The sequence below is a fragment of the Salvelinus fontinalis genome, chromosome 15 (genome assembly GCF_029448725.1).
Source record: "Salvelinus fontinalis isolate EN_2023a chromosome 15, ASM2944872v1, whole genome shotgun sequence".
Lineage (NCBI taxonomy): Eukaryota > Metazoa > Chordata > Actinopteri > Salmoniformes > Salmonidae > Salvelinus > Salvelinus fontinalis.
In genome coordinates, this window is record NC_074679.1 from 16,766,685 (window position 1) to 16,789,739 (window position 23,055).

Genomic DNA, 23,055 nt, shown 5'->3' on the forward strand with positions numbered 1-23,055 from the left:
CAGTTATGTCTGAATTATTCCACAAAGGCTAGTAGCATAGCATCTCTCTCCATTGAATACAGGCGGTTGACGTCACCAACCCTCATCGAAATTAATAAAACGATTACAATAATGTGTGCACACCGCCCACAAAATGAGGTGGAAACTGAGCTGCACTTCCTAACCTGCCAAATGTATGACAATTTAAAGACACATATTTCCCTCAGATTACACATACCCTGTCCACTATAATAAATGGAACACTAGTCACTAATAATGTCTACATATCTTGCATTACCCATCTCATATGTATATACTGTATCCTATACTATTCTACTGTATTTTATTCTATGACTCTCTGACATTGCTCGTCTATATATTTAAATAGGCTTAATTCCATTCCTTTACTTAGATGTGTGTGTATTGGGTATATGTTGTGTAATTGTCGGATATTACTTTACTGTTGGAGCTAGAAGCACAAGTATTTTGCTACACCCGCAATAACATCTTTTAAACACGTGTATGTGACCAATAGCATTTGATTTGATTTGATTTGACCCAAAAAGAATTCGAAAACAAATCCAATTTTGATAAACTCCCATATCTCTTGGGTGAAATACCACAGTGTGCAATCACAGCAGCAAGATTTGTGACCTGTTGCCATAAGAAAAGGGCAACCAGTGAAGAACAAACACCATTGTAAATACAACCTATATTTCTATTTATTTATTGTCCCCTTTGTACTTTAACTATTTGCACATCGTTACAACACTGTATAAAGCTATAATACGACATTTGAAATGTCTCTATTCCTTTGGAACGTTTGTGAGTGTAATGTTTACTGTACATATTTTATTGTTTATTTCACTCTTGTTTATTATCTATTTCACTTGCTTTGGCAAGGTAGACTTATGTTACCCATGCCAATAAAACCCTTAAATTGTATCCACCAATTCAAAGAAAGGATAGGCGGGAGCTAGACATCCAGCCGTGCCGCTTAGCGGACAACGACTCCCATTGTTATGGCGGAGAGACATATCTTGTCAGAAAATCCATAATCTTTGTCATTTGTTAACACAGCCATAGTCTAGCGTTGCCATACCCTCCAGACTCACGCTGAGGCTGCCACAGCCACAAAGCCCAAATCGTACAAATTTATGAAAACAAAATAAAAATGTTGGTCTTAATTCAATGTTAGGGTAAGGAATACGGTTAGTAGTGTGGTTAGTGTAAGGTTTCAAATCAGATTTTAAGAAGATAAATTGTAGAAAGAGGTGAGGTTTAGCCATGACTATGACTTTGTGGCTGTAGTAATTAGAAACGACCGGAAATTGCTGCAATATGTTCACACGCTGCTCATTGGTTGCTTTGTGTGATGTCTGGACTCTTGTAGACTGGTGCTAGTGTAACGATCAAATATTTTGTATCATTTTACATTTGTATTTATTAGGGATCCCCATTAGTTGCTGCCAAGTCAGCAGCTACTCTTCCTGGAGTCCCAAACACATTAAAGTACTAACATTAAATATAAAGCAAAAGATAAAACAGTACATCATATAACAGTATTACACCACTACATATCTACAATACAAAATGTATAGTACCACCATACAACAATATTACAATGTATACGTATGAGTGTGTATGTACCTTTGTGTGTGTCTTCACAGTCCCCGCTGTTCCATACGGTGTACTCTTTCTTACCTTTTAAAAGAACATCTGATTATATTGCTTGCATCAGTTACCTGATGTGGAATAGAGTTCCATGTAGTCATGGCTCTATGTAGTACTGTGCGCCTCCCATAGTCTGTTCTGACCTTGAGGTGTTCGTAGTTTAAACAGACAGCTCAGTACATTCAGCTTGTCAACACTTCTTACAAAAACAAGTAGTGATGACGTCAATCTCTTCCACTTTGAGCCATGAGAGATTGACATGCATATCATTAATGTTAGCTCTCCGTTTACTTTTAAGGGTCAGCTGTGCTGCCCTGTTCTGAGCCAACTGCAATTTTCCTAAGTCCCTCTTTGTGGCACCTGACTACACTACTGAACAGTAGTCTAGGTGCAGCAAAACTAGGGCCTGTAGGATCTGCCTTGTTGATAGGGTTGTTAAGAAGGAAGAGCAGCACTTTATTATGGACAGACTTCTCCTAATCTTAGCTACTGTTGTATCAATATGTTTTGACCATGACAGTTTACAATCCAGGGTTACTCCAAGAAGTTTAGTCACCTCAATGTTGAAAGAGTGTGTACATAACGTCACAAAATGTAACTTAATATTGCCATTAGGATGACTGTGCAAATCACAGACTGACGGTCATCCTATGTGGTAGGTCAAAATGTTTTTAAAATCAGGACTCACCAAAAATAAGGAAAAAAATCAATTCTCACAAAGCAATATTCCAATTGGATAAAAAACAGAAACATCCATAACTATCAGTTTTGCACCATTCTTCCCCTCTTTGTGTATGACTTCATTAAGGCTGCTTTTTGGTTCATGAAATTGAGGAGGTCAAAGTTTAATAATTGTCTGTCTAGGCCTTACTCTTAGCATGATAAACAACACAATAGAGCACAGTATAATGAAGGTCTACTGAATATAAATCAAACAAAACATTTAAACTTCCAGAAACCCCTGACATATATATATACACCTACACTTTGTACATTTGAGAAGCTAAAGTGAAACAAACTACCTGCCTGTTAATATCTCTGTCCACTAAATAGTTCTGAATAAACTATGATATAACTCGCTTTTAGCGTGATTGGTCATAGAAAGGACTTCTGAGTTTAACAAAAACATTTTTGATTAAAAGCCAAATTAAAAAAAGATCTCTTTCATGGGCATGTATGTCAAACCTAGTTCTTTTAAATAAATTAAACAATTTACCTATGTTACACATATTATGGCAAGAACAGCTTAAATAAACAAAGCGAAATGACAGTCCATCATTACTTTAAGACATGAAGGTCAGTCAATCGTGAAAATTTCAAGAACTTTGAAAGTTTCAAGTGCAGTGATGAAACTGGCTCTCATGAGGACCGCCACAGGAAAGGAAGACCCAGAGTTACCTCTGCTGCAGAGGACAAGTTCATTAGTTACCAGCCTCAGAAATTGCAGCCCCAAAAAATGCTTCACAGTGTTCAAGTAACAGACACATCTCAACATCAACTGTTCAGAGGAGACTGCGTGAATCAGGCCTTCATGGTCGATTTGCTGCAAAGCAACCACTACTAAAGTACACCAATAAGAAGAAGAGACTTGCTTGGGTCAAGAAACACGAGCAATGGACATTAGATTGGTGGAAGTCTGTCTTTTGGTCTGATGAGTCTAAATTTGAGGTTTTTGGTTCCAACCACCATGTCTTTGTGAGATGGATGATCTCCGCGTGTGTAGTTCCCACCGTGAAGCATGGAGGAGGTGTGATGGTGTAGGGGTGCTCTACTAATGACACCATCTTTGATTTATTTAGAATTCAAGGCACACTTAACCAGCATGGCTACCACAGCATTCTGCAACGATACACCATCCCTTCTGGTCTGTGCTTAGTGGGATTATAATTTGTTTTTCAAAAGGACAATGACCCAACATTCCTCCAGGCTGTGTAAAGGCTATTTGACCAAGAAGGACAGCGATGGAGTGCTGCATCAGATGACCTGGCCTCCACAATCACCCAACCTCAACCAAATTGAGTTAGTTTGGGATGAGTTGGACCGCAGAGTGAAGGAAAAGCAGCCAACAAATGCTCAGCATATGTGGTAACTCCTTCAAAAAGGTTGGAAAAGTATTCCAGGTGAAGCTGGTTGAATGCCAAGAATGTGCAAAGCTGTCATCAAGGCAAAGGTTGGCTACTTTGAAGAATAAAAAATTGATTTAGATTTTTTTTAACACTTTTTTGGTTACTACATGCTCCATATGTGTTATTTCATAGTTTTGATGTCTTCACAATTTTTCTACAATGTAGAAAATAGTCAAAATAAAGAAAACACCTTGAAAGAGTAGGTGTGTCCAAATTTTGACTGGTACTGTATATTCCTCAATAAGCTGACAGTTTCCACATTGGAAAATTGGTCGGACAATATTATCCCGGAATTGTGAAAAGTAGGTGCAGCTCCTACATGGGATGAAACGGTCACCATAGTCTATGAAGGTGGTTGCTGCCAATCTGGAAAGTCAGTTTCCCCGTATGGCAGAAAGTGACATCGGCAATTGGTGTGTTCTCTGCTCAAATTTAGAGAAGCCTGGCCTGACATTCAGTAGGCTATCGAGAGTCAGTAACTTCTGAAACGTGTATATTGTGATAGAATACCTGTGTGTGTGTGTGTGTGTGTGTGTGAAATAACTTGGTATGGGGCAATGCCAGATTTATATATACACACTAGATGACTGACAGGGGGTGCTGTTTTAAAGCCCCCACACCTCCATCTTGGCACTCCCCCACATTGTAAAATAATTTGGACGCTATAGAAATACATTTACTAATGTCTACATTTGTTTTTGCCACATTTATTCTATTACAGACAGCTTAATGCATACTTTAATCATGTTCTGTAAGCTAAAAATAAACATTTATTTTTTATTTTTAAAGCCAGCAGCATACGACCCTGCATACCACTGCTGGCTTGCTTCTGAAGCTAAGCAGGGTTGGTCCTGGTCAGTCCCTGGATGGGAGACCAGATGCTGCTGGAAGTGGTGTTGGAGGGCCAGTAGGAGGCACTCTTTCCTCTGGTCTAAACAAATATCCCAATGCCCCAGGGCAGTGATTGGGGACACTGCCCTGTGTGGGGTGCCGTCTTTCGGATGGGACGTTAAACGGGTGTCCTGACTCTCTGAGGTCATTAAAGATCCCATGGCACTTATCGTAAGAGTAGGGGTGTTAACCCCGGTGTCCTGGCTAAATTCCCAATCTGGCCCTCAAACCATCATGGTCACCTAATAACCCCCAGTTTACAATTGGCTCATTCATCCCCCTCCTCACCCCTGTAACTATTCCCCAGGTCGTTGCTGCAAATGAGAACGTGTTCTCAGTCAACTTACCTGGTAAAATAACGGTAAAATAAATAAAATAAAAAGTTCTCATTTCTGTCCCCAATACAAAAAAATATGTACTTTTGTCCTTGAAATTAAATACTCTATAATTCCATTCATTCCTACATGTATGTAGGACTTATATGGCTGATCATTGGCTGCAAAGCCCCTCATTGGCCAAAACATAGCAGGCAAATTCTAGGGTTTGTATACATCATTGGGAAACACCCAGGAGTGCACCTCACATTTAATTTCCATTAACAACATTGATGGGGGAAATGAAAAACAATCAACTTGCAAATACCATTTTTCACATTTGAAATATCAGCAGATTATCCAATGCAATATATTAAAGAATAAATGGCAGAATTAGCTTTAAAAAACAAAGAAAACGACCTAAATAAAAATTCAAGTACTGCATTACAAATGTAACACTTTTAAAGTGCATAGCATTTGGTCAACATTGAAATTAAGCTTGTTAAATGTTTTAAAATGCATTTTGATAGTCAAGTCAACAAGTTCAATTGTAGAGACAACATCAACAATCCATAAAACCTTCAGATCAAGTTGGCTATTACTGTATCCTAAGAGGACAAAATAGGATTTCACACATACCATACTAGAGAAAACCACAGTTTGACCAATACAGTAATCGATCAAAATAAAAATGTGATTAAACATTGGGTTGTCAATCTCGATAAGATCGCTTTTGTTGAGCGGCAATAAAATCGATACGTGAACATTTATTTGATCAAATCAATGACTGCTTCAACATGTCTATGAACTTTTGTTCCCAATTCAAAACTGTTTGAAATTGCCTCAGAGGTATGTAAATTAAAAACATTAGTACATTCACAAACAGGAAATATTACAGAATAATGTGTGCGTGGAACTTACATTAAAATATAGTGCCATCAAGCCATACAACAAACATTGCTCAAATAATATACATGTCATCTTTTGAGATAAGATATGGATAAAAAGATAATACAAACACTATGTACTTCAGGACCACAGAGAACATTTTCAGCAGTCATCTTGTACAAAGACACAGTATCCTAAGCTCCCAGAGCCTTTTTGTGTCTCATCCCATTAGCTTACTGGGTGAAACACACTCTGCAACACACACAGGCCTTTTTCAGGAGGGCACAATATTACAGACATATATTGTGTAGAACAGACATTCTTCTTTGTCACGAGAATCCGCAATGGTGTAAGTTCTATACAACAGATATCTAGAGCATAATCACCCTTCTGAAAAAACACCTGACTGCAGCCTTCCCCTGGAGGTGGGAATGAGTGAGCTAACATTACAATACAAAACAAACATTTTAACAAAAAAAGAGCAGTGCATCCAAGCTAAATCAGCAAGCAGTCCAGAGCAGGGCCAAACTAGTGGTGGCTAGACCCAGGCATGCAGAGGGAGGAGGAGGTAGTCTCCATATGAGCAAGGCCTTCAGCTGGAAATATCTGCACTGTTGTTACGTTTGCCATATCTGTAGTGGATGCCGAGGAGGACTAAGCCCAGGCAGAAGCAGACAGAGCCCACAGTGATGTAAGCAATACCCAGGAAGGGGTTTTTGCCACCCATCCAGGAGATGGTGCTCAGGATCATGCGCTTCCTCCCATCGAAGCTCCGCACGGGGTAATCTGAGGTCACATGGTTAAAGAAAATGACAGCAGCGCATCTGGACACGAGGATTCTAAAGATAAAATGATGTGTCCTATGTAGACTTTGTGAATGGTATAAAGAGAATAAAGATTCATCACAGTAAGTATTGTACTCGACATAGGTTTATAACTGAACACAAACTCATATGGCTCTGTCTCCTATGTGCAATGTTCTCTCAATACAAACATATGCCTGCCATGAATCTCTATGTTGTAATGTATTGCGGTCTTTCTCAAAAGGATACTGTAGGTGACCTCCAGGATGTATTCTCCTCGGGGCAGCGTGGGGGTCATGTTGTTGGGCTTCTTCTGGATGATGCGGTACAGCTTGCGGAAGGTGGGCAGGGCAGCGGTCCTCATCCACACAATGAAATCCTCATTGATGAAGCCATTGTTGTCAGAGTCTGATGGGTCCAGCTCAAAGACAGGCTTTCTCCAGTTCACAGGTTTGCTTGTGCCTGAAGGAGGAAAAAGGCCTAGTCAGTCATGATAATTTGACTATTACAAGGTAGTTGTGTCATTTTGCATGCTAGGCAAATCACCTTGGAAAACTACAGTGAGGTTGTTGTTTCCACTGGGGTTCCTGAATTTGACATGCTTGTCCGTCCACCATGCAATACCCTTCTTTACCAGAGGAATTGCGGTTCTGGAGCCATTGGGGTCAATGTAATAGAGATCCAGAGTGTCTGATGAGAAATACATGGCAGTCAATAGCAAGCCCGGTTTCTGAAATAATGGACCAACAGTGACGCTTCATGGCAAACTAGAGTAAAGCCACTCCAAAAACTCTATTCAAGGGTTGGTCCAAATAGATGTTTATCTACAGTACATTTGTAAAATATTCAGACCCCCTCCCCTTTTCCACATTTTGTTACATTACAGCCTTATTCTTAAATTCATTAACCCCCCCCCCCCCCCCAATCTACACACGATACTCCACAATGACAAAGCAAGAAAAGATTTTTTGAAATTTTGGCTAATGCGTTCAAATTATAACAGAAATACCTTATTTACATAAGTATTCAGACCCTTTGCTATGAGACTCGAAACTGAGCTCAGGTGCATCCTGTTTCCATTGATCATCCTTGAGATGTTTCTACAATTTGATTGGAGTTCACCTGTGGTAAATTCAATTGATTGGACATGATTTGGAAAGGAACATACTGGTCTATATAAGGTCCCACAGTTGACAGTGCATGTCAAAGCAAAAACCAAGCCATAAGGTCGAAGGAATTGTCCATAGAGCGTCGAGACAGGATTGTGTCGAGGCACAGGTCTAGGAAAGGGTACCAAAAAATGTCTGCAGCATTGAAGGTCCCCAAGAACACAGTGGCCTCCACCATTCTTAAATAGAAGAAGTTTGGAACCACCAAGACTCTTCCTAAAGCTGGCTGCCCAGCCAAACTGAGGTCTGAATTAGAGGTCGACCGATTATGATTTTTCAACGCCGATACCGATTATTGGGAGTACCCAATTGTTTTAAAAAATTTTATTTGTAATACTGACAATTACAACAATACTGAATGAACACATATTTTAACTTATTATAATACATCAATAAAATCAATTTAGCCTCAAATAAATAATGAAACATGTTCAATTTGGTTTAAATAATGCAAAAACAAAGTGTTGGAGAAGAAAGTAAAAGTGCCATGTAAGAAAGCTAACGTTTAAGTTCCTTGCTCAGAACATATGAAAGCTGGTGGTTCCTTTTAACATGAGTCTTCAATATTCCCAGGTAAGAAGTTTTAGGTTGTAGTTATTATAGGAATTATAGGACTATTTCTCTCTATACGATTTGTATTTCATATACCTTTGACTATTGGATGTTCTTATAGGCACTTTAGTATTGCCAGTGTAACAGTATAGCTTCCATCCCTCTCCTCGCCGCTACCTGGGCTCGAACCAGGAACACAACGACAACAGCCACCCTCGAAGCAGCGTTACCCATGCAGAGCAAGGGGAACAACTACTCCAAGTCTCAGAGCGAGTGATGTTTGAAACGCTATTAGCGCGCACCCCGCTAACTAGCTAGCCATTTTACATCGGTTACACCAGCATAATCTCGGGAGTTGATAGGCTTTAAGTCAAACAGCGCAATGCTTGAAGCATCGCAAAGAGCTGCTGGAAAAACGCACAAAAGTGCTGTTTGAATGAATGCTTATGAGCCTGCTGGTGCCTACCATCGCTCAGTCAAACTGCTCTATCAAATCATAGACTTAATTATAACATAATAACAAACAGAAATACGAGCCTTAGGTCATAAATATGGTTGAATCCGGAAACTATCATCTCGAAAACAAAACGTTTATTCTTTCAGTGAAATACGGAACCGTTCCATATTTTATCTAACGGGTGGCATTCATAAGTCTAAATATTCCTGTTACATTGCACAACCTTCAATGTTATGTCATAATTACGTAAAATTCTGGCAAATTAGTTCGCAATGAGCCAGGCGGCCCAAACTGTTGCATATACCCTGACTCTGCGTGCAATGAACGCAAGAGATGTGACAATTTCACCTGGTTAATATTGCCTGCTAACCTGGATTTCTTTTAGCTAAATATGCAGGTTTAAAAATGTATACATCTGTGTATTGATTTTAAGAAAGGCATTGATGTTTATGGTTAGGTACACGTTGAGCAACGACAGTCCTTTTTCGCGAATGCGCACCACATCGATTATATGCAACGTAGCACACGCTAGATAAACTAGTAATATCATCAACCATGTGTAGTTATAACTAGTGATTATGATTGATTGATTGTTTTTTATAAGATAAGTTTAATGCTAGCTAGCAACTTACCTTGGCTTCTTACTGCATTCGCGTAACAGGCAGGCTCCTCGTGAGGCAGGTGGTTAGAGTGTTGGACTAGTTAACCGTAAGGTTGCAAGATTGAATCCCTGAGCTGACAAGGTAAAAATCTGTCGTTCTGCCCCTGAACAAGGCAGTTAACCCAACGTTCCTAGGCCATCATTGAAAATAAGACTTGCCTAGTTAAATAAAGGTGTAAAAAAAATATATATATATTTTTTTTTAATCGGTAAAATCGGCATCCAAAAATACCGATTTCCGATTGTTATGAAAATCTGAAATCGGCCATAATTAATCGGCCGTTCCGATTAATCGGTCGACCTCTAGTCTGAATACTTTCCGAATGCACTGCAAATAGCTTTATATAAGTTTGTAGTTGTGCATTGGTGTGTGCCGTAATGTTACTAAGAGACTGCGGAAACGAAAATGGCAACTATTTGTTAAGTGAATTTCGCCCTCAAGTCTTACCATTGAAGAGGCTATTGGCGATAGCACCACATGGAGCAATTGGCTTGTCATTGCTGCGGTACGGCTCACATTCCTTGCTGGGGCTCTGCAATGAGTGCCAAGAAGTTTCAGTGCAGCGTAAAAATAATGGATGTTTAAAGCTAAAAATTAGGCCTACATCTATTCAATGTATAATGTGATACTTGATAGATGTAGCTTAAGTGTAACTAAGTGTACCTGTACCATACCTGTAGAGAAGTCTTATCTCCGTTTAACTGGCTGTCATCTCTGGACTTCACATAGCGTCTGTGATTCTGATAAAAGTTGGACAATCCATAGTACATGAAGACATTGCTCTGTAGGGTAAGAATTTCAGATCAATGAGTAATAAATTAGTTTAGTCATTGGATGAGAGAATAGGCCTTCATAAGACATTGCAACAATGCTGCAACTCCCAAGATGAAAGGACAGGAGGCTGAGTCTAAATAAGGATTTCCTTCACATAATAACATCATCCTGTAAAATCTATTTGAGTGCATAATAAATAACATTCAGGGAAATGGTGTAAAATACTAATGATCGATTCTGAACAGAGGCCGACCGTTAAGTGTTTCTAAATAGAGTAGCTAATGGACACTAAGTATGCCTCCAGTCCAGTTATTACTGATTGACTTGCCTACACATTTAATTGTGATTATACAGTACTTTGAGGACCCAAAAGGGTAAATAAGGTTGTAGGTTATGTTCAGTTTACCTCAAATGGTTGATCCAGAGAGAAGGGTACAGAACAGGTACATGACTTTGTGTTGTTCCAGCTGTAGCTTTGAGAACAGTTGTAGCACGGATTTGACATGTCAACACCAGTGTAATCAATCTGTAAATTAGGGAGAGGATCAATAACACTTGGCGTCAATTTAGCTAGCAATTACACTCAAAGCAGACAAAAACTGAAAGATGGCTAGCTAGCCACCAGCGTTAATCCATACACAATCAAAACTAATCTATGGTACCTATACTTTATGGATTGTTAGCTAACGTTACCTCGAACTCTTTGATGTTGTTTGACGTCACGAAAAGCCCAACGCCGATGGGGATGAAGATGAGACCAATTACAAAGAAAGCAGGAAGAACAGTGCCCGCTGTCAAAATAGGTTGCCAAGCGGGCAGTCTTTGCTGTTTGAACGCAGTGTTGTCCGGCTTTTTATTTGTCATAGTTCCTGCGCCTACATGGCCCGTAGCACCAGGCTGGTGTCCGTCCTCTTCCTTAGCGTTGTAGTTAGACGCTATCATGGCTGCAGTTCTCGTCGAACAAAATAATCCACAATGTCAACAACAGTGACAGCTGGCTGTCGCGAGAGAACTTTTGTTTCTCAGTGAATCAACCCGTTATCTTCTCGATAATGTTACGTAGCGTTAAATGTAATCATTAAAAAAAATACAAACATTGTGGATTTACTTTGGAGGGAATTTCGAGTTACCGTGAGAGCGAAAGTAGGCAGCTATGAGAAGAAGTCAGGAAACTTCTATTAATCCAATGGTGTTGCAGTCCGTTGCATGTGATCAGGTAAGGAGCACGCCCCTTTGATTCTCTAAAAAAAATACCCTTGTGAGACCATATCATTTTTTTCGGTGTGAGGCAGAGGTTTGAAACTCCCATCCGAACAGACAATTTTCAATTATAATTTAATTGTTGTATAGGATGTATTCATCATTATTAAAGCTGCAATATGTAACTTTTTGGGCGAAGACCAATTTAAAAAAAAATGTGTGTTATAGATCTGTCATTCTCATTGAAAGCAAGAAGGATGCAAGTCCGGGCGTTCTTGTACTTCTTTATACTTCTATTGTTACATTTTGAAAGGACAGGCCGGAGGCAGGGGTGCTCCAGTCATTGGTGACCTGTCATTCAGGGCAGGTTGGGCTCTAGCTTATTGATTTTGTCCACTCACACCTGACGCGTTCAGGACACCCAGGTTGAAATATCCAAACGAGCTGTGAACCAACTATATTAATTTGGGGACAGGTCAAAAATCATTACACATTTATGTCAATTGAACTAGCTAGCTTGCTGTTGCTAGCTAATTTGTCCTGGGATATAAACATTGGGTTGTTATTTTACCTGAAATGCACAAGGTCCTCTACACTGACAATTAATCCACAGATAAAAGGGTACACCAAGTTCTTTCTAGTAATCGCTTCTTCTTTAGACTTTATATGGCGGTTGGCAACCAACTTTAAGGTGCATTACCACCACCAACTGGACTGGAGTGTGGACCTCAGTTCATCTTTCAATCCCCCACATGGGTATATGTTTCTAAAAACCAATGAGGAGATGGGAGAGCCGGACTTGCAGTGCGTCAAGTGTTACAAATGGAACCACGTTCTACTTTAGCGCCTGGCTACGCAGACGCGAGCGAGCAGTGTGGGTGCAATGATTGAATAACATGTATGTGTGCATTTATTTTGCAACACTTGCGCACGCGACGTGGGCGGTGTTGTCAGTATGTAAGAATTTTGTTCCTCTCCCCCTCAGAACTTACCCTACTATTCTAACTTGGTGGTGCACATGTAACCTATAGCCTGTTTTAGAGAAATGTCATCATCGAATATTGTAAATGCTTTCATTGTCTGTTTATATGCCCCCTTTATTTATTCTATGGTTCTGACTTGTTGTACAGGGAGAATACTGTAAGAATGGCCTATCTTCTGATTTCTGTGCTGCCTGTTTTAAAAGTGCTGAACAAATAGGCACATTGACTACATCCATCTTAGCTCGCTCATTTGTCTTACCGCTTACCTCTTATCCGCTCATCGTTCCCTTAAGCCATAGTTTGTACATCTCAATTGTTATATTGCTTATACAGGTCTATATCATTAGTATCGTATTAATAATTTTAGGCAATATTGGAATGATGCATTTCATTGTTTTGCTTACTTTGTGTATTATAATTAGCTCATGTGCTTTTCTCCACGAGGAGGGGATACTATATAATGTTGTTGGGCATGTAACCGTGTTTGCCAGTGACTCTCTTCCTAATTTCCCCCCAAATAGTTCTACAAAAAGATCAGTAATAGACCCATGTAATTCCAGTTGATATTGCGAGAGTTGTTATGTTTGCGCGGTGCGCTGTCTGTGTGTCTGTATATTGTCTTTAAAAGTGGAACCTCGTGATTGTATTTTCCTTCCTTTTTAGACCACATACTGTAGGCCTTATAAAATACTTAAAGTGGTAGGCATACCGCGTCTCTCTTGCCTGTCTCTCTCTCTCTGTGTGATGACTTAAAGAAGAGTAAAGTTAAGGCCTCAACATCTTGCTGATTTTATCTTAATTTCAGTCTGTGTCCATTTTGAAAGTGCCGAACGACTTGGCCTACCTCGTCGCAGGTCGTTTGCGTGCAGTTTCTTATACTTAGAGCTAAGTGTTAATGATGAAGATCAAACATTATGAATTTACTGAAAATAAATGTAATAATGTTTCTGTATGGTTTAAAACTCAATCATGTCTGCATTTGTTAATTTTGTAGAAGTATGCGGTTCTTACCGAGTTACACAAATCCACAAGGATAGTAGAAACCGTATTTATTTAAGCACATCAGGTATGGTTTTTAAAAGGCAGTAAATGAGGCTGAATGAACTGTTTCGCTGTCAGATGAGGCTTCACTGATAGCCAGGTGTAGCAGTGGTAATGATTCACTCCATGGTGCTAATGTAACGGATGTGAAATGGCTAGCTAGTTAGCGGGTACACGCTAATAGCGTTTCAATCAGTTACGTCACTTGCTCTGAAACCTAGAAGTAGTGTTGCCCCTTGCTCTGCAAGGGCCGCGGCTTTTGTGGAGCGATGGGTAACGACGCTTCGTGGGTGACTGTTGTTGATGTGTGCAGAGGGTCCCTGGTTCGCGCCCGAGGTTGGGGCGAGGGGATATACTAAAGTTACACTGTTACACTAAAACAAAGCTCGGTCGGGACAGCTGTATGTAGGCCCTAACAGTTTGTGGGCACCATTTGTCATCGTTATAGTGCAATGAATGTATTGTTTAATGTTGTGTTGTGTAGTGTCTTTGATAGCATGCATAAAAAAATAGTTTCAGTTTGCCCCATCAATGTAGCCACTGGCCACTGGCTCCAGTACACTAGGTGGCGTTAATGCACAATAAAATTGGATGCCAGACGCTGATAAGCTCCACCGAAGAAGGGGCGGTTGCCACAACGATAACTAGCTAGCTGTACACAGGCAGGGAGAAGGACACTACCGGTCGGGCACTATGGGGTATGCTGGCACTCATCACCCGCCGTAGTCTTGTGCTACCGGGAGACGGGGCGACTGTTAGACAGTGTCCTTCGCCCCCGGATGTCTGGCACTGTTTTCCCACAGATCAAATCAAATGTATTTATATAGCCCTTCTTATATCAGCTGATATCTCAAAGTGCTGTACAGAAACCCAGCCTAAAACCCCAAACAGCAAGCAATGCAGGTGTAGAAGCACGGTGGCTAGGAAAAACTCCCTAGAAAGGCCAAAACCTAGGAAGAAACCCAGAGAGGAACCAGGCTATGAGGGGTGGCCAGTCCTCTTCTGGCTGTGCCAGGTGGAGATTATAACAGAACATGACCAAGATGTTCAAATGTTCATAAATGACCAGCATGGTCAAATAATAATAATCACAGTAGTTCTCGAGGGTGCAACAGGTCAGCACCTCAGGAGTAAATGTCAGTTGGCTTTTCATAGCCGATCATTGAGAGTATCTCTACCGCTCCTGCTGTCTCTGGAGTTGAAAACAGCAGGGCTGGGACAGGTAGCACGTCCGTTGAATAGGTCAGGGTTCCATAGCCGTAGGCAGAACAGTTGAAACTGGAGCAGCAGCACGGCCATGTGGACTGGGGACAGCAAGGAGTCATCAGGCCAGGTAGTCCTAGGGCTCAGGTCGAGAGAGAGAGAGAGGTCACGAGAGAGAGAGAAGTCGTGAGAGAGAGAGAGAGAGGGAGAGAGAGAGAGAATATACTCATTCACACCAGAAAAGACAGGAGAAATACTCCAGAAATAACAGACTGACCCTAGCCCCCCGACGCATAAATACCGGAGGCTGAGACAGGAGGGGTCAGGAGACACTGTGGCCCCTTCCGATGATACCCCCGGACAGGGCCAAACAGGCTGGATATAACCCCACCCACTTTGCCAAAGCACAGCCCCCACACCACTAGAGGGATATTTTCAACCACCAACTTACCATCCTGAGACAAGGCAGAGTATAGCTCACAAAGATCTCCGCCACGGCACAACCCAAAGGGGGGCGCCAACCCAGACAGGAAGACCACGTCAGTGACTCAACCCACTCAAGTGATGCACCCCTCCTTGGGACGGCATGGAAGAGCACCAGTAAGCCAGTGACTCAGGCCCTGTAATAGGGTTAGAGGCAGAGAATCCCAGTGGAGAGAGGGGAACCGGCCAGGCAGAGACGACAAGGGCGGTTCGTTGCTCCAGTGCCTTTCCGTTCACCTTCACATTCCTGGGCCAGACTACACTCAATCATAGGACCTACTGAAGAGATGAGTCTTCAATAAAGACTTAAAGGTTTAGACCGAGTCTGCGTCTCTCACATGGGTAGGCAGACCATTCCATAAAAATGGAGCTCTATAGGAGAAAGCCCTGCCTCCAGCTGTTTGCTTAGAAATTCTAGGGACAGTAAGGAGGCCTGCGTCTTGTGACCGTAGCGTACGTGTAAGTATGTACGGCAGGACCAAATCAGAAAGATAGGTAAGAGCAAGCCCATGTAATGCTTTGTAGGTTAGCAGTAACATCTTGAAATCAGCCCTTGCCTTAACAGGAAGCCAGTGTAGGGAGGCTAGCACTGGAGTAATATGATCAAATTTTTGGGTTCTAGTCAGGATTCTAGCAGCCGTATTTAGCACTAACTGAAGTTTATTTAGTGCTTTTTCCGGGTAGCCTTACCTTATCTGTAACGGCGATGAGGGCAGGTGTTTGGCGGGCGGAGCGAAGGACACTCTACTGGTATCCATCCCGCTAGTTAGCAGGGTCAAAACAATTCAGATAATACATTTATTTCCCTTTTGACCCACATTCAAAACTGTCATGCAGGAACGCTCAAGGAAGGGAATGCATGTAAGAACCGCTGGGATGCTTGTGGGTGTTCATGAAGGAACCACCTACATGCAGGAACACACCGAATTGTGGGCAGCAGTTCCTCACGAGTTAAAAGAAAGTCTAAGAAGTGGTAGATGTTCTATGTGCGCTATTTCTATGCTCCCAGTTCTTAAATTTAGTTTCTTACGTCTTTTACATTTGGTTTTGTACACCGTCTTCAAACAGCTGAAAATATATTTAAAAGTGGTTTAGATGGTACAATGATCCTCTACAGTAGGTGATTTTTAATGCACTGTAACGTTGGATGCCAGACGCCAATAAGCACTACATGGGCGGGGGCATCAACTGAAATTAGGCAAACTATTCGAATTTTAGCAACAAGGAAATGGCGGAGCAATTTCTGCATATTGCACCTTTTTAACATTTTGAATTGATCACTTTGTGTTGCAGTGGATTTTAAAATGTGCACTCAGTGTTTCATTATGTTTTCATGTGACACTGGACATATCATCCTCATAGGATGAGGCTACAATACATTATATCTCAATTCAATGTAGTCCATATGATATACAGTATACCCTATTCAGACTTCACTGAAGTTCCCTCTGGGAAAATACTCTCAAATGTTTTATTATATTCTATTCTAACTCCATGTTCACTGACTTTAATTTGTGACACAAAGGGCCCAAATAATATTTATGTTTGGGATGGATGTATGTGTCAGTGATGTAATAGATTGCAAGTGGTAGATTTTTCTGGAATGACTGACTGTAGGTGCTCTATACTTGAATATTGCTTTACACTACACTAGGGTTAGCTCCAAGACTGTCAGCCAATCATAGCTTTCTCTGGTGATCTCCTGCTAACATTATTATTATTTCCATTATTTCTGTCTCTACTTTGCACTTTCTTCCAATGCAAACCAACCATTCCAGTGTTTTTTTTAGTTTTTATTTTACTTGCTGTGTTGTACTCACTTCGCCTCCATGGCCTTTTTATATTTTTATTTATTTATACATATATCTGTTTGCCTTCACCCCCCTTATCTCACCTCACTTGCTCACATTGTATATACTGTAGACTTATTTTTTTATTTTTTTCACTGTATTATTGACTATATGTTTGTTTTTACTCCATGTGTAACTATGTGTTGTTGTATGTGTCGAACTGCTTTGCTTTATCTTGGCCAGGTCGCAATTGTAAATGAGAACGTGTTCTCAATTTGCCTACCTGGTTAAATAAAGGTTAAATAAAATAAATAAATAAATAACATCAACCGCAAGTCTATGGGGACGCAGATCCCCTACACTGACGTGACCATCTCAAAGCCTCCAAGCCAGGGGCCTGGACCACTCCCTCGACAGCTCTCTGGCCTGCTCCCTCCCTCACGCTTTGACCTCATGGCATCAATGGTTGTGTCACATGACAATCTACCCTACTGAGGTATGACTGAATCCTTCCAAAATGTATCTATTCATCTACTCAACTGAGCTTTTACTTTAACATCCCTGCTACCTCAGCCATATACTAACCATTCTTCTTTTTGTCCCACAGGCTATTTGCTCAGAGTGAATTTGCTTATATCCATATCAGCATACAAAAAAGACCAGCATAGAAAATTTATTAAAATTACGTTTCTTTCATTTGTTTCGTCATGTTCACATTAATTCAATGTATTCTATTATAATTGGCAATACTCATTGCTTGTGCATTGAGTTATGTTATATACTGTAAAGGCAAGTATATTTTATACACATTTAAAACATTTAGAAATATTTTATTTATGGCATAGACATTACAAAATATATTTTGACGCATTTTGAATTCCTATATTTCTATACATACATTTCTCGTAGGGGGTCTCAGGCTAGTTACCCTTTGACTCACAACAAACCCATCTAATGACACTGGTTTGATTGTCTCTCATTGGTCGATTGAGCAAATTAGAAACAATATTATTCTTTCATTCAGAGGGCACATGGTTGGTGATTGTAGACACAGGCAGCTTGTTAAACGAGTTGATTTTAATTGCTCTATGGCAAGTGAGCGCTCCACAGTTGAAAGATGACCGTGAAAATTTGGCTCTCCAGTGTATCACAGCAGAAGCATTGATGTAAATGGCCATTTGTTTTGATATATTTTCCTGTTAATATATTTTCCAATTTCATAACACTCGGCAAGTCAATACAAACACTGCCTAGTCAGTAAATTAATGTGAGATGAATTAATTACTACAGTGAGTCTGGATCAACTGATGCCTTGCCCAAAAAATGAATCCAAAATAATGTTAGAGAACATTAACATTGTGCACTCAATGTTGCATGTATTCTCATAACAATATTCTTTGTTGAATATGCTGTAGGTCATCTTCCAGAAGAAATACATAAAAAGTGCATAAAATGCATAAAAAGGACACATTTAATTTGCTGCAAACCAAATGATATGGCCTCAGTATTAAATGCGTAATGAAAAGCTCACTAGGTGAAGCAGTTGGTAGCCGAATGACCTGACAATACACATGGCCTCTCCCTTAACAAAATGCACACATGCCAGCGGTTATCAAAGAAAGCAGATAAGTTGATTTCATCCACATTACAAACACTGGGAACAGAATATAAATAGTTTCTAAAAATATAATATATTAGATATGTGTACTGTTTTCAGTTAGACAAGAACACAATGATCAACTCAGGCTCCTGCTCAATAGAGAGGAGCGAAATGACTTTCCCTTGTCTGAAAATCCCCCCTCGCTCTCTGTCTCCAGGTCATTTAATGGTGCCTCTGTACTGAGCACCGCTGACCCATAGAACATTACTATGGGTTGGCAGCTTGTTTGACTTCTGTTCCCTGTTAGTGTCTCTAACAGCTTTTCCCTCCATTTTGAAAGGCTGTTGTGCTGCTGATTGTGGATTTCTTCAGCTCTATCCTCATGGACTGGCTTTCTGCTCTCTGCTCCAGCCTCATTCCTCCAGACATCCCCAGGGCTCCCAGCATGGCTTTGCCCGTCTTCAGGCCCTTGGACATGGGGATACGGGTGAGCCCTGCCCGTGATGGGTGGGTATCATGCCCGGGCTGGGCGATAAAGGGATAGGATGGAGAGGGGGTGAGAGAAGAGGAGGCCACAACAGAAAAACGGGTAGAAGAAAAGGATAAATTACTGAGGGGTAATATCAATGAAAACATTTCCCTTAGAGAACATTTACTATAGGAACTGTCCTTCTTTCAAGACCAACTCAGTGGGGGAGTAATGCTGAGAGTCATGTTACGGTGTATGGCAGCCTACCGGCTCTGTGCTGCCTTTCTTCTGTCAGTAAGGGTGTTTGTGTCCTGTGTGAGAATGAACACACTGAGCAGCAGCTATAAGTGACAGGATGTACAATCATCCACATGGTGGCAGATTGCCACATCATTAGAGCACTGTTGTCTGGAGGGCTGTTGATAAAGCTCTCTCTGTCACGCTACCATTTGCCCCACAAAGACCTTATTATACCACCCGTTCAGTGAGATGCTACCTTGTCGCACATCAATATTTTACATAACAGAAAGGAACGTACATGTCCACAATCTTACAAAATCATTATTTTTCTAGTTCATAAACATTATTATTTTCATAGATTTCCTTTTATTAGATTCCTAATTTAATTGGGGGTGCATAGGGTTAACACAACTCAAAGTCTAAGTTTGAAACAGTTAATAACAAATTAACATAACAGCCAGGTGAATTGATGTACTGAGGAGACTCACCACAGCTTGTGTTGGTCTGGCAGGGGTGGATGTGACTGCAGTGATGGTGATGCTGCTCATCACTTTACTGGGTGTGGTTTTGACAGCAGTGGCACTATGGCGAGGGGAGCGCAACACCGTGCCTGTGGATAACATCATCTCTCTGCTACACTCTGTTGCCATGCCGACAGGCCTAACCACCACCTTGGGTCCTGTGTTGTTGTTGTGGCCCTCCGAGGGGCCCTTATTGAACTGGGAGCCATGCAGGTGGATGTGAATCTTGTTGTCATCTGTGGTGGTGATGATACTGGCATTGGAGTTGTACTTCCTGATCGGTGTGGGGACCATCTGTTTCTCAGGGGTCACCTTGAACACGGCCCGGCCCATGGTCATCTCCTGGGGCTCTGGGGAGCTGGACATGTTGGACACCATAGAAGCGCTAACTGTCATGATGGATATGGGTGATATGGGTCTGCCTGATGAGGAGGAAGAGGAGGAGGCCTTGCTGATCTCTGGTGACTTGGCCCTGGAGATGGTGGTGACGGTGACCGGGGACTTGGACCTCTCTGGTCCCCCTGTCCCGGTGCTGGCTTTCCCTCTTGAAGCTGCGGTGGTGTGGGTGGGAATGATGGTGATCCGAGGCTTCTGGTGGCCTTGCAGGGTGGGACTGAGGCTGAGGCTGGAGCTTGAATAGAGGTCCTCAGCAGAAGGACTGCTGATCTCCAAGGTAGCTGTGCTGTTCTCGTGGTCTGGGGTCACTCTGATGCGTAAAGGCTGCCCTTGCTTCTGGGACATGGCCAGATCAGAATGCATGGATTCACTGTTGATATGGACAGACTTGTCCAGATTACCACCCTGAGGGATGATTTCCCTCTTCCTCATCCAGGGAATCCAGGACTTCTTCATGCTGAGGTCAGCGGCAACAGAGGGTGAGTAGCGTTCATGACCACCAGCTTTCTCTGTTGGTTTCTTGAGACCCTTATGTCGAAGATTACTCATGATGTGATTCTCTTCCTGGACGGACTTCCTGATGAACACAGCTGGGGTGTCCTCTTCTGCCATCTCATTGGCCAGCGCATCAGTCTGAACTCCTGTGGACGCCATGGCAATGTCCACCATCCTCCTCCCGTTCAGACTGGGTCGTAGAGCGCGACTGTGGCGCTTGGTCACCTCCAGCTCTTTGGTGAGGTGGAGGACCTCAATGCTCATGTTGTTCTTCTTCTCCTCTTCCTCTAGGAACCTCTGCTGGAGGAAGGAGTAGTCCACTTGAAGTTGAGAGAGCTGATCTTCCTTGTGCATCAGCTCATGGATCTTCTCCTTGAGGGCTACCATGTCATTCTGCAAGTCTCTGGTGTTGGCGTTCTCTGTCCTGCAGCGCTGTCGTAGGTCTGCCTCCTGGCTCTCCACCTCTCCTTTCTCTATTGCTTTAATCCTGGCGATCTGACTCCTCATCTCCTCCACCTGCTGGGAGAGAATGTTGGCCTTGTCTTGCTCCGTCATGAACTTTTTCTCCAGCAGGTCGTACTGATCCTCTGTCTTTATCAAATCGCCCTCCACAACCTCCAGCTGCGTGAGACGGTTTTTCAACCGCTCTATTTCAAACGTTAGCTCCTTCACCCTGTTGTCCTCTTTCGAACTCCCATCCGAGAAGCTTCCCAGTTCCCTCTTTGCTATGTTATTTGTGGATATATTTTCTGCCTCCTGCAATCCATCTAACCTCTTGTTCATTTGGCTGACTTTGGAGCTCAGATCCTTGCTCTTTTCCATTTCACATGTGAGCTTAGTGCTAAGCTCTCCTTTCTCTCTGACGAGGGTCCCAACCCTGGCCTCCATCTCTAATTTCAACTTCAGGAGCTTTTTACTCTCCTCTATCAGTCTCTCAGTCACCTCCATGACCTTGACCTGCTCCACTTTGAACATCTTACTCAGATCATCCCTCTTCTTCTCCTCTAACATCATTCTCTCCATCATATTATTTTTCTCATCAACCATTACCATAGTGAATGATTTCAGCTTCGCCAGGTCATCTCTAAGGCCCTGCTCAGTCTTTTCCAGTCTCCGCTCAGAGGATTCCATCTCTTTCATGCATATTTTAACGGCCACCAGTTCGTCGGCGAGCTCCTTTGACATGTCCTTCTCTCTCTCCAGAGTGGTGTGTAACTGGAAGCACTCCGCCTTGCTGGCATTGAAAGCCACCTCTAGTCTCTCCAGTTCCACCATTCTTCTCTGGAGCTTCTCCACTTGCAGTTTGAGTTCTTTCCCTCGGCTCTCTTCCTCCTGCAACCTCTTCCTCAGCTCCCTGCACTGGGCCTCTGCCTTTGTGATCTCCTCGTCCTGCCCTTCCATCTCAAATACCCGTTTGCGGAGGTTCTCCAGTTCAGTCATTAGGTTAGAGTTCCCACAATCCCCTTTGCTGATCTTATCTCTCAGCTCCTCCAACTCCTCCTTTGACGTCCTCAGAGCCCTGTTGCACTCCTCCAGCTCCTCCTTTGACCTCCTCAGAGCCCCGTTGCTCTCCTCCAGCTTGTCCTCTGACCTCCTCAGAGCCCCATTGTACTCCTCCTCTGACCTCCTCAGAGCCCTGTTGCTCTCCTCCAGCTCCTCCAGAGTGTGGGTGAGTCCAGACAGCTTGACATCCAACTGGCGGTTCTGGGACTCCTGGCTGGCCAGCTTGGCTGTAAACTCCTCCTGCTCCTGGGTAAACTTGGCCTGGCACTCACTCAGCTCGCTCTCCAAGCTCAGGGCCCTCTGTCTGTCCTCCTGGGCCTGAGCACTGGCGTTCCTCAGGTCCTGCTCCCTCTGGGACAGCTGCTGGGTCAGCTCCTGGACCCTCTGGCTCTGCTGGTCCATCTGCTCCAGGTGGAGTTGCCGCTCGTCCACCAGCATCAGGGCAAAGGACTTCAGTTTGACCAGCTCCTCCCTCACCTTCTCCAGTCGCTTGGTGTTCTCCTTCTCTTTACGCACCTGGTAGGCTTTCTCATTCTCCAGCAACCTCTTCAATCTGGCAAGAGATTAAAAAAATAAATAATAATAATTAAGGATGTGTAAACTGTTCTGCTGGACTGTACATCCTTGAAGTAAGTGTTTTATACGGCATATCATTCTGTAATGTAATCTTTCACAAAGAAAAATATAATTTAAACATCATTCACTTCAGCCAAGCTTGATACTTTGTAGCACAAGAATGTTTTGAATTTCTACAGAAATGTCAAACCATAGAGAATTGGTCTCACGTGACAGGAGTGATTGAACACAATATACAGTAAGCTGCCATGAAACGTAAACACTAA

The 23,055-nt window shown here is 42.2% G+C and overlaps 2 protein-coding genes across 3 annotated transcripts in view; both read right to left on the bottom strand.

Moving 5' to 3' along the window:
• Positions 1-5,212: 5,212 nt before the first annotated feature.
• LOC129811477 (cell cycle control protein 50A-like) lies at positions 5,213-11,477 on the bottom strand. The gene is made up of 7 exons (XM_055862817.1): positions 10,983-11,477; positions 10,696-10,815; positions 10,190-10,297; positions 9,963-10,047; positions 7,222-7,365; positions 6,925-7,137; positions 5,213-6,658 (listed from the first exon to the last, which is right to left on the bottom strand). The coding sequence occupies exons 1-7, from the start codon at positions 11,229-11,231 to the stop codon at positions 6,465-6,467; spliced, it is 1,113 nt and encodes a 370-aa protein (XP_055718792.1). The 5' UTR covers positions 11,232-11,477; the 3' UTR covers positions 5,213-6,464.
• Positions 11,478-17,646: 6,169 nt separating this feature from the next.
• LOC129811475 (filamin-A-interacting protein 1-like) overlaps positions 17,647-23,055 on the bottom strand; it is a 36,308-nt gene continuing 30,899 nt past the window's right edge. For both annotated transcript variants that reach the window (XM_055862813.1, XM_055862814.1), the window contains 2 exons: positions 19,787-22,766; positions 17,647-19,114 (listed from right to left, as the gene is read on the bottom strand). In XM_055862813.1, the coding sequence (XP_055718788.1) occupies positions 18,902-19,114; positions 19,787-22,766 (3,193 nt within the window). In that variant the 3' untranslated portion in view covers positions 17,647-18,901. The remainder of the gene's footprint in view (positions 19,115-19,786; positions 22,767-23,055) is intronic.